We start from the raw sequence: 12,220 nt of genomic DNA on the forward strand, positions 1-12,220 counted from the left end.
CACTTGAAAGAAAAGAGAAAATAACATATGGAATGCGATCTCTGATGGGAACAGTCCCACAGCTGAAGATTTTCCCATCTAGACAATAATATTTTGAGGAATTGCTATTTAAATAAGGTCACGTGTTGGTTATGGACTGTTACTCAAACATTTTAAGAATTAGATTTATCATTAATATTTTTCTTTCTTCCAGGAAAGAAAAATGCCAGACTTTCTTAGCCAGACTATCATCTTCTCTGAAACAACTTGCCTTTTTTCATCCTAAATCAACTCCAAAAGCAGGTAAATTTTAAGCACTCCACCACAGTGCTATCTCTTGACCTAGGAAGAAACCATCTGAAGTTTTTACTTAAGAAAAATAGACAATGAGAGCATAATAAGAGCTATAAGGAAATATGAATCTAAATGCAGACATTGGAACACTTCGTATATAAAAAGGAATCATTCAAAGTTTGGGAAATCTCTGAAAGGAGAAAGATTTGATTTGACTAGAATAAAAAAGTGAATCAACTAGGGAACATTTCCAGAGATCGCCAGGGATTATCACTTTTGTAGCTAGAGAAAATTTTGAGAAACTAACCTTTATTACATCTTTGTTGCAGCCTGGCAGGGCAGAGATCAGAACCTGCCCCATGACAGGAGGGTGCGGCAAACCGCGCCCCCGAGATTGTCCTAATAAGCACGCCCGACGGACATATGTGGAGCTGGCCGTGCTCTCTGCTCGGCTTCACTGGCTGCCCCTGTGTCCGTCCTCATGGAAACCAAGCAAGATGTTCGTGATTAACAGCAGAGCCTTAATTTTACTCCCTCTTGATGGTGCGCTGATCAAACTCCCCAGTATAGCTATTTCCTAATGGCACCCCACTCCAGTACTCTTCCCTGGAAAATCCCATGGATGGAGGAGCCTGGTGGGATGCAGTCCATGGGGTCGCTAAGAGTCAGACACGACTGAGAGACTTCACTTTCACTTTTCACTTGCCTGCATTGGAGAAGGCAATGGCAACCCACTCCAGTGTTCTTGCCTGGAGAATCCCAGGGACGGGGGAGCCTGGGGGGCTGCGGTCTACGGGGTCGCATAGAGTTGGACACGACTGAAGCGACTTAGCAGCAGCAGCAGCAATGATCTCATGTGACTTCTGCCAATAAAAGTGAGGGCTGAAAGGAGCCATCTTGTCTTCCTGCCATGGAGAGCAGGAGGGCCCCCTGACTCCCCGCTTGCCCAATTATATGTATCTGTCTTTTCATTACGTGCCCCCCCACCCCCACCCCCACCCCGCCACTCCCGGGTTCCAGGTCTTTCTCACCTGCTGTGCTGGACACTGCACATCTTTTTTGTAAAGATTGGCTTCAGGAATTCAGAGTAGCCTTCCTTGATAGCCATGTATATTTTGTATACTGTTAAACTTTATCACTCCTGATCAAGATACACATATGTCAAACATCGTTTTTGATTCTCTGCTTGCAAAAGAAAATTATATAAAAAAAATTCCCTTGGGGGCAAAATCTTTCCCTAACATTTAAAGAAAATAACAATGAGATTTTCTGTACCAAATATTTATTTCACTGCATCTTGAATATTTATCGATTACGTATTTACTTTGGAGACTATCTAGAGATATGGAAATAAAAATGTAGGCAACAAAGAGTCTTCATAATCCACAAAGACAAGGTTCATGGTAAGATAGGAAACAGGTCTAAATCCTTGACTTGTACATTTAATACAGGCAAGAAGACAGAGGATATGGGCAACTCCCCAGCCTGTCTCCTGGTTCATTCTCCTACCTGATTGAGTGTTCAAATTCATAGCTAAGAAGGCTTATCAGATTGACACTTTTGAAAAGTAAATAGTAGAAAAATTTTTGAAAAATAAAAAGTAGAAAAATATTTGATGTGATAGTTTATACTGGAATTACAGCATAAGCTCTTCATCTTCTGAAATCTCTTCTTTCTGAAATTCTGCCTGTCTTTTATGATCCACAGATCCTGAGATATTCAAAGCCTGAGAGAGAGTGTCCCTGGGGTTTGGGAGGATTATTGAAAGAATAAACAAGTTACCTTTCTATACCTGCAATATAAGAGAATTCTCCTTGGGGAATTTCGATCTTGAGTTCCATTTTTTTCTTTATTTTCCTTCCTTACTCTTTCTTTCTTAGTTTCATAACCACAGACAGTACAGTTCTCAAGGGCCTCAGGATTTCTTTAATTACCTTTCATTTCCTGGGACAGAGATTTGGATACACTTTCTCACGTTGAGGACTTCCATGGAAAAATGGAAGAAAATCGGGCAATGACAGTTAAGGAATGAGGGCCAGTCAGATCCCATTGATCCATACAGAAAATTGATTATCATTAAAATATTATACTCATTTATTCCTGTGATTCTATGGAAAACAAAAAAGAGGACTAGGAAGAAGTAGTATTGCTTTTGTGCCTTCCATCTGACTATTCACCACTGGTAGTAACATTTAAATATTTTCTTTAATTTTGGGACCCCCAGAGCTCACATTTATGTCTAGGAGACTGAGGCTGGTCTCTCCAATGTGTATCTTCACTTATTGCTGTACCCTTTAGGTAACAATCTTCTTTCTGCTTCATCCAAGGAATACCTATATGCAATGTGACATGGATCCAAGCATTCTAATTATTGTTGTAAATGCCATGTACTTTGTCTATCTATCACAGTTCATTTTTGTTGCATTTCATTCATTATATATTCATCACAATAATTGCTTGTCATAGTATGCCATGAATATAATATAAATAAATAATTATTGTGTGCTCATTGTTTAAGTTATTGTTCTCATTTCACATGTTTTTATTTCTGTCCTTCCTTGACAATCTCTACATCTTTAAAGGGATGCCAAAATTGCTGGAAGACTCCGTCTCTACTCACAAAGCAATTTATTTCTTCAGATGCATAAGCCAGCTTCATTTCTTCCACTCCCCGGTGGCATGGGGACTTCAGGTAGGTGGCAAAGGGTGAGCTATAGAAGAGGATGACCATGGAGAGATGGGAGGTGCATGTGGCCAGGGCTTTCTTTTTCCCCTGTGCTGATGGAACCCAAGCTACAGCAAGGAACATATGGGCATAAGAGCTTATGATGCAGAAAAGAGGGCTGATTCCTCAGAGTCCTGTCAGAACCATCATCAGATCCTCATTGAGGTGGGCATCAGAGCAAAGCCTTAAGAGAGGTTTAAAATCACACACAAAAAATGAGGCGTCTCTAGATTAGTATAGAATGATAGGTTAGCATCAAGGTTTGGGTCAAAGAGTTGGAATGGGCTACTCCCCATGACCCACCCACCAGCAGTGCACATCTGCAAGGAGTCATTAGGAGTGCATAGTGCAGAGGATGGCGGATGGCAGTGTCACGGTCGATAGCCATGGCAGTCAAAAGCAGGTTGTCCATATCAGCAAACTGCAAAGAAATATAATTGGGCCAGAGAGAGAGAGAGAGATTGATCTCTACCACATGGATCGCTGCTCAGTGTTACATGGTAGCCTGAATGGAAGGAGAGTTTGGGGAAGAATGAATACAGATATATGTATGGCTGAGTCCCTTTGCTGTCTACCTGAAACCTACATAACATTGTTAATCGGCTATACTCTAATAAAAATAAAACTTAAAAAAAAAAGTGAAAGTTGCTCAGTCGTGTCCTACTCTTTGTGATCCCATGGACTATACAGTCCATGGAATTCTCCAGGCCAGAGTACTGGAGTGGGTAGCCTTTCCCTTCTCCAGGGGATCTTCCCCAACCCAGAGATTGAACCCTGGTCTCCCGCGTTGTGGGCAGATTGTTTACCAGCTGAGCCACAAGTGGAGCCTGAATATTGGAGTGGGAAGCCTATCCCTTCTCCAGAACATCTTCCCAACCCAGGGGTAAAACCAGGGTCTCCTGCATTGCAGGAGCATTCTTTACAAACTGAGCTATGAGGGAAGCCTAAAAAACGAATACAATTTTGTAAAGTTTAAAAATAAAATAAAATTGTAGTTGGAAAAAAAAAAAAAGAAAAAGGAAAGGTAATTTAATAATATAATTCTCTGTGCTACACAATGTATCCATGTTGCTTATCCATTAAAAAAGAAAAGAGAAAAGCAACCAGGATACATTGTGTAGCAGATAGAATAATAGTGATTATTCTGTAATAACTTTTAATGGAGCATGATCTGCAAAAATAATGAATAACTATGCTGTACACTTGATAGTAGGATAATATTGTAAATAAACCATAATTCAATTTAAAAAAGATAAAAGTTATTAAACTTGCTAAGAAACTAGATCTCAATTGTTCCCACAGTTACTCATTAGAGAAAAACCTGGAGACATTTTTTTCTAGAGAAAATTTTCTATAGATAGGGTTGAGGAATAAAATCAACAATTAAGCAGAAGCTGAATATTGATTTGGAAATAAAATTAGAAAGATTACTTAAAACTTGAAAATTTCTGCTTCATTACTGCCCTGTCTCCTTAAGTAAGAATAGTTGGAAGAGACTGACGTACAGGCATAGACTGCTATATATGTCCTTTTATTTTGATTGTTCTGAGAATTTCTGTCATGAAAATATATCGCAGTTGATCAAATTATTTTCATACATCTGTAAATAAAGTCATCTCAGTTGAGACCTGTAATGTCATTAAACAGAGTCAGTGCTTCCCTGCTGTACTCTTCCCAATTTCTGGATCACAAAATAATGTGGTTGAATTAAATAAGTGTTTAACCTTCTGTGTTTAGGGTGACAGTGTATCATGCAGCTATAGGTAATCATGTGCTCCTCTATAGTTTACAGCCTCCGTGTAGGTTGGATTATGTCAAAAATTTTGTTCAACAGAAATTCTGAGATAGTCCAGAGTGTAAGATATCTTTCCCCCACATACATTCTTTTATTAACAAAACTGAAATTAAGAGGCCAAAGAAGGTAGAGTTGGAAGATAGAAGAAACATGTGAGTAAGATCAGAACCAAAATCTTTGGATTTATAAAAGTGAATGTAAACAATTTGAATAGTCTATCAGCTCAAAATATTCTTTTACAGTCTTATTTGTCTGTATCTCTATTTAATATATTTTTTTATTAGCTGTGCTGCCTGTCTTGTGGTATCTTAATTTCCCAACCAGGGATTGAACCCGGACCCTCGAGAGTAAAAGTGCAGACTCTTCACCACTCAACTGCCTCAGCATTCTGTATCTATAAATAGTTTTCAGTGCTGGCCCCCACCGTGGTTTCAGGTCCAGTGGCATTTCTAGGAACTTAGAAAGTGAGGAACATAGAAATTCTTGTCAATTAGCTCCAAAAATACTTCTGCAATTACTATTTAATAGTTTTCACTTGGTATAAGTTTGGTGACAGAAAAGAAAAACAAGACAAAAAATTTTTATGAATTCTTCATATTTCATCAGAGGAGGCAATGGCACCCCACTCCAGTACTCTTGCCTGGAAAATCCCATGGATGGTGGAGCCTGGTAGGCTGCAGTTGTTGGGGTCGCTAAGAGTTGGACATGACTGAGTGGCTTCACTTTCCTTTTTCACTTTCATGCATTAGAGAAGGAAATGGCAACCCACTCCAGTGTTCTTGCCTGGAGAATCCCAGGGACAGGGGAGCCTGGTGGGCTACTGTCTATGAGGTCGCACGGAGTCGGACATGACTGAAGTGACTTAGCAGCAGCAGCAGCATTTTTCATTGATATTACCAATGACATATTATACCATGATATATTCATGTATATATATATATTCATGGTATAATATATCATGTTACAGTCTGTGAAAATAAGTATAGAAATCAAAAAGCTAAATAAAAAGGAAGAATTTTGAAACTCAATTTTCCATGACCAGAAATTGAGGGGAAAATAACATAATAATGAACTAGAAAGATATTCCTGTGATTTTTTTCAAGCTGACTCCACTTTGAACAATATTTTACAGTAATCTTTGACAGGTTATTCAATTGAATTATTAAATATCTTTGGAGTCAGAGTTCACAAAACTCTTTAGATAAACCATTAGTTACACTACCTGTATTAATTAGAACTCAGACTACTGTTTATTTTAATTACTTGCCTCTCTGCTTAGAGAAAAATAAATCATGACCTACTGCTTAAAAATGTCCTTTAACTCATATGTGAGTTTACATTTTCTTTCTTGTGGAGTCCATGGCCCTAAATTAAAATCCTTAAAGTGTAGCAGTTTAAGAAAACAGTTTAATTTAAAGTGTAATATTTCTTAAATTTATTTTATTTTTTGGCTGTGCCATGCAACATGTGGGATCTTAGTTTCCTGACTAGGGACTGAACCTGTATGTTCTGCACTGGGAGCTTGGAGTCTTAACCACTGGGCCACCAGAGAAGTCCCTGAAACAGAATAATTCTATTATTCACATTATGATATGTTCACTTGCGGGGAACACATAGGTAAACATACTTAAGTACCATCCAACTATACAATGTATGAGTAATTGAGGCAAATTTCTGTATCTGATTTTATTTAAGAACACAAAAAGTAGATAACAAATCATTTTTATCAACTGATATCTCCAAAACAAATTCAACAATCAAATTCAATGGACAGTATCCCATTTATTCAAGTTTTCCTTACATTATGTAGGAGTGCATTGTTTAACATGACTTACTGGATTTTCCATTTATTATTCTTTTAGACAGTTCCTTTTGTTTCACAGATAGTAAACACTCTGACAAGCAGTATAATTCCATATCTCCAGTTTCTCATTGTCTGTTGATTTATGCCTGAGAAAAGTTCTCTAGATTTCTTCAAGTCATTGACTCCTTGAAATCACCCTCCTCAAGGCTCCCTTTACTTCCTTGTTCCTCAAAGTATAAATCAGTGGATTTAGCACAGGAGTGACCACACTGTACATAATGGCACTGATCTGATCCTGGTCCATGGAGCTACTTGAGGCAGGATGAATGTAAACAAAAACACCAGGGACGTAGAAAAGAACAACTACCACGAAGTGGGAGGCACACGTAGACAGTGCTTTACGAAGCATGCTGCAAGAGTGGGTCTTGAAGAAAAGATAGACAATAATATAGAAATAGGACAGGAATGTTAGAAAGCATGACCCCGTGGCAATGGTGCCTGTGACATTATTGACCAGCCACTGGTTGAGCTCAGTGTTCCCACAGGCCAACTTGAGCAATGGCTTAACATCACAGAAGAAGTGATTAATCTGGTTGGAACCACAGAAGTTTAAGCGAGAGGTCATTACTGAGTGCAGCAGGGCATGGAAAAAACCAATGATCCAGACAGTGACAGCCATCTGGATACAGACTTGATTCATGATAAGAGTATAATGAAGTGGTTTGCAGATAGCCACAAAGCGGTCAAAGCCCATCACGGCCAGCAACATGGACTCAGTGCTGCCCATGAAGTGGAAGAAATGAAGCTGGCTTACGCAGCCCAAGAAAGAAATTGCTTTGTGTGTAGAGAGGAAGTTCTCCAGCATCTTTGGCAGACTCACTGTGGAGAAGCAGATATCTAGACATGACAGGTTTCCCAGGAAAAAATACATAGGAGAATGGAGTCTTGGATCAGAGGTGACAACCATCAGGATGGCTCCATTCGCAGCCACATTGACAATGTAAATTGCAAGGAAAAGCACAAAGAGAACAGGCTGCAGTACTTGGATGTCTGTCACTGGCAGGAGGAGAAATTCAGTAACTGATGTTCGATTCAGCATCACTTGAAAGAAAAAACAAAATAACATGGAATGCCTTCTCTGATGGGATCTTGAGTCCTCCTGCTGAGATTTTCTCACCCAGACAATAATATTTTGAGAGAGAGCATTGCTATTTAAATAGTCCCAGCATCACAGGTTGTACAATGTTTATACCACTAGATTATTAAATATTGAAGTTACATGGTGTTTGTGGACTGTTACTCACTTATTAAAAATTAGATTTATCAATATTTTTCTTTCTTCCAGGGATTCAGAGCATGTTGCCAGCCTACCGTCTTCTCTAATAACACTTGTGTTTTACCATCCTAAGATCTAACAGAGAGTCAATTTTTAAATAGTCCACTACGCTGCTTTTTCTTAACAAAGTAAGAACTCATTTGATTTACTTAAGAGAAATAAACAAAGAGAGAACAGTAAGATCTCTAAGGAAATTGAAATAGAGATGCAAACCATGGAATGCTTTCTATAAAAAGGAAACATTTTAAGTTTGGGAAATCCTTGAAAGGACAAGAAAAAGAGTTGATGTGACTAGAATTAAAAAGTGAATTCAGTAGGGAACATTTCTAGCAATCCCATGGGATTCTCACCCTTATAGCTAGAAAAAATTTTGAGTAAATATCTAACCATTATTTCACCTTTATTGAAGGCTGGCTTCCAGGTATTCAGAGTAGCTTTCCTTGATAACCATGTATGTTTTTATATTGTTCAACTTTATCACTCCTGCTTAAGAGATGCATGATATACCAAATATCATTTTTGGTTCTCTCCCCTCAAAACAAAATTGTTTCAAAAATCCTTGGGGAAGAGAACCATTTCCTAACATCTAAAGATAATAGTAATCAGACTTTATGTACCAAATGATTTATTTCACTGCATCCTGAATATTTAAAGATCACATATTTACCCTGGAGAACACTTAGAGAAAGGCAATAAAAATGTAGGCAGTAAAGAGCCTTCATAATCCACAGACACAATGGGGAGTCCATCATAAGATAGAAAACTAGCCCTAAATCCTGGGCATTCAACTTTAATACTAGCAAGAAAGCAACTCCCCAGCCTGTCTCCTGGCTCATTCTCCTACCTGTTTGAGTGTTCAAGTTCACCGCTAAGAAAGCTTACCAGGTTGACACTCCTGTAAAGTAAATAGTAGAAAAACATTGAGAAAAATAAAGAGTAAAAATATATTTGAAGTGACAGCTTACATGGGGACTAAGTATATAAGCTCTTCATCTTCCAAAACTTCTTCTTTCTGAAATTCTGCCTGTCTTTTATGTTCCACAGATCTTCAGACAAACCCTGAGAGAGAATATCCCTGGGGTTTGGGAGGCTCTTTCTATACCTGCAGTATGAGGGAATTCTCCTTGGGGAACTCCTATCTTGAGTTTCATTTTTGTTTTTTTCCATCATTCCTATTTTCTTTCCTTACTGTACTTCTTTCTTAGTTTAAGAATCACAGACAGCATAGGTCTCAATGGCCTGCTGCTGCTGCTGCTGCTAAGTCGCTTCAGTCGTGTCCGACTCTGTGCGACTCCATAGACTGAAGCCTACCAGGCTCCCCCGTCCCCTGGATTCTCCAGGCAAGGACACTGGACTTGATTGCCATTTCCTTCCCCAATGCAGGAAAGTGAAAAGTCAAAATGAACTTGCTCAGTCGTGCCTGACTTGCAGTGACCCCATGGACCGCAGCCCACCAGGCTCCTCCGTTCCTGGGATTTTCCAGGCAAGAGTACTGGAGTGGGTTGCCATTGCCTTCTCCACTCAATGGCCTACATTTTCTTTTTTTCCCCCAAACTTTAAACTTTCTATTTTTTAATTGGAGTATAGCCAATAAACAATGTTGTGGTAATTTCACATGAAGAGTGAAGGGACTCAGGTCATACAAGTAAATGTATCCATTCTTCTCTTCCAAATTCCCCTCGCATCCTGGCCAGCACATAACACTGAGAGAGTTCCATGTGCCATGCAATAGGTTCTTGTTGGTTATACATTTTAAATACAGCAGTGTGTACACAACCATATCAAAGTCCCTAACTATCCCTTCCCCTGGCACCTGTAAGTTCATTTTCTAAGTTTGTGAGTCTTTTTCTGTCCCACAAGTAAGTTCATTTGTATCATTTCTTTGTGAGTCCATATACAAAAGATGTCATATTATATTTCTCCTTCTCTGACTTACTTCACTTAGTATCGCACTCTCTAAAATTATCTTTCACTTCCTGGGACAGGGGTATGGATATACTTTCTCATCTTGGGGACTGCTCTGGGAGAATTCTATATAAAATGGAAGGACATTGGGCCATGACACTTAAGGAATGAGCGCCAGTCACATCCTATTGATCTGCACAGAAAGATGATTATCGTTTAGGTATTCTACTCATTTATTACTGTGGTTCTATGGAATACAAAAGAGGGGAATGAGGAGAAGCGGTAATGCTTTTGTTCCTTCTGAGTCTGACACTTCACTGTTGGTGTTTTTTTAAAAATTTTATTTGTTTATTTTTGGCCTCACTGAGTCTTCACTGCTGTGCACGGCCTTTCTCCAGCTGTGGTGAGCCCAGGCTACTCCCTCGTTGTGGTGCACGGGCTTCTCATTGTGGTGGTGTCTCGGGTTGCAGAGCATGGGCTCTAGAGGATGCGGGCTTCAGTAGTTGTGGTTCACAGGCTCTAGAGCTTGGGATCAAGAGTTGTGGCACACGGGATTAGCTGCTGAGCAGCATATAAGATCTTCCCGGACCAGTAATCAAACCTGTGTCCCCTGCATTGGCAGGCAGATTCTTAAGCACTGGACCACCAGGACTCTCCTACAGTTGATATTAACACTCAAATATTTTCTTTTGTTTTGGTGTCCCAGACCTCACACTTCTCCCTAGGAGAATGAGGCTGATATCTCTAAAGTGTATCTTTACTTCTTGCTTTCTTTAGTAGTAGCTTTCTATCTGCTTCATCCAAGGAATATCTATATGCAATTCAACATCTAGCCAAGCTTTCTAATTACCATTACAAATGCAGTGTACTCTGACCACTTTTCCATTGTGTTTCATTTTTGCCGAATTTCATAATATATTCATCACATTAATAATTTCTTAATTATTAATTTCATCAGCAGCTTAACAGGCTCACTGTCTCTACCCTCAATTACTAATGCCCATGCCATCAGCATCCATGCCATTGGCATCTGAAACACATTTTGAAAAGATAAGTGTGTACATAAGGCAATGGCACCCCACTCCAGTACTCCTGCCTGGAAAATCCCATGGATGGAGGAGCCTGGAAGTCTGTAGTCCATGGGGTCGCTGAGGGTCGGACACGACTGAGCGACTTCACTTTCACTTTTCACTTTCATGAATTGGAGAAGGAAATGGCAACTCACTCCAGTGTTCTTGCCAGGAGAATCCGAGGGACGGGGGAGCCTGGTTTGCTGCCATCTGTGGGGTCACACAGAGTCGGACACGACTGAAGCGACTTAGCAGCAGCATAGCTGATTTATGTGTACAGCAGAAACTAACACAACCTTGTAAAGCAATTATATTCCAATTAAAAAAAAACAACTGCATTCAGGAGAGCCATCATGGTGACTCCTTTCCAGTCTCCTTGGCTGGTTACTGCTCTTCCTCCTTATTATCCACTTTTGTGCATCTCCTCTTCTCTGTCTTCTAGTTCTGTGCTTTATATATCTATAAACAGATAACTCTCAAGTTATACTTCTAATTTCAACTTATTTTCCTAACTCTGGCTTATATATTTAACTTCCAACTAGGCAGTTCTACAGTAGCTGTCTTAACCAATAAGATATTTTCTTTCAGCTGGCTTGATTTACATACTGCATTGGAAACAGATACACAAATCAAATAGACTGTCAACCTTATGCAGTCCACCAAGTGCAGAACTTGAACTCTCTATAGTCCGCTTTGAAAGCGATCCTATTACTCCATTTGCCAAATGACAGCTTAAGCACTTGCCTCTGGCTACCCCAATCTCTATAAACAATGACTTTGGAATTATCCATTCTACCCAATGATATTGGTGAGTAGATGGGAAAGAACAAGGAAGCCAGGGCCCTGGAATACACTGATGAGACCAGGTAAAAATAATGTAGCTTAGAAGCTGAGCATTATCAATCTTTATCTCTCTTGTGATCAGAAGGATTTTGAGGAAGAAATCATTTTGGCCTTAGAGATCAGTTCCCAGAGTTACTCATTAGAGAAAAACCTGGAGGAATTGTTTCTTGAGAAAATTTCCTATAGATAGGGCTGAGGAATAAAATCAATAAACAGAAGTCTAACACTGATCTGGACATAAAATCAGAAAGATTACTTAAAACTCACAATTTCTGTTTAGTCACTGCCCTGTCTCCTTATATAAGTATGGCTCGAAGAGACTGCCATACGGTCATAACACATTATATGTGTCTTTTTATTGTTCTGAGAACATTTGTCATACAAATACACTGATGTTTAACAAATTATTTCATTCATCTGTTGATAAAGTCATCTCAGTTGAGACCTGAAACATTCAATAGAGTCAGTG

The 12,220-nt window shown here is 39.3% G+C and overlaps 1 protein-coding gene and 1 pseudogene across 1 annotated transcript; both read right to left on the reverse strand.

Moving 5' to 3' along the window:
• Nucleotides 1-2,815: 2,815 nt before the first annotated feature.
• On the reverse strand, nt 2,816-6,710 carry LOC113881460 (annotated as a pseudogene).
• A 62-nt stretch (nt 6,711-6,772) lies between these two features.
• Nucleotides 6,773-7,696, reverse strand: LOC113881461 (olfactory receptor 12D2-like). The gene has a single exon (XM_027524489.1). The coding sequence runs from the start codon at nt 7,694-7,696 to the stop codon at nt 6,773-6,775; it is 924 nt and encodes a 307-aa protein (XP_027380290.1).
• Between the last annotated feature and the right edge of the window lie 4,524 nt (nt 7,697-12,220).

Source organism: Bos indicus x Bos taurus, chromosome 23 (assembly GCF_003369695.1).
Source record: "Bos indicus x Bos taurus breed Angus x Brahman F1 hybrid chromosome 23, Bos_hybrid_MaternalHap_v2.0, whole genome shotgun sequence".
Classification (NCBI taxonomy): Eukaryota; Metazoa; Chordata; class Mammalia; order Artiodactyla; family Bovidae; genus Bos; species Bos indicus x Bos taurus.

What these genes read in the sequence shown, in the direction of transcription:
- LOC113881461 (XM_027524489.1), bottom strand. Translation starts at nt 7,696, where the DNA reads ATGCTGAATCGAACATCAGTTACTGAATTTCTCCTCCTGCCAGTGACA.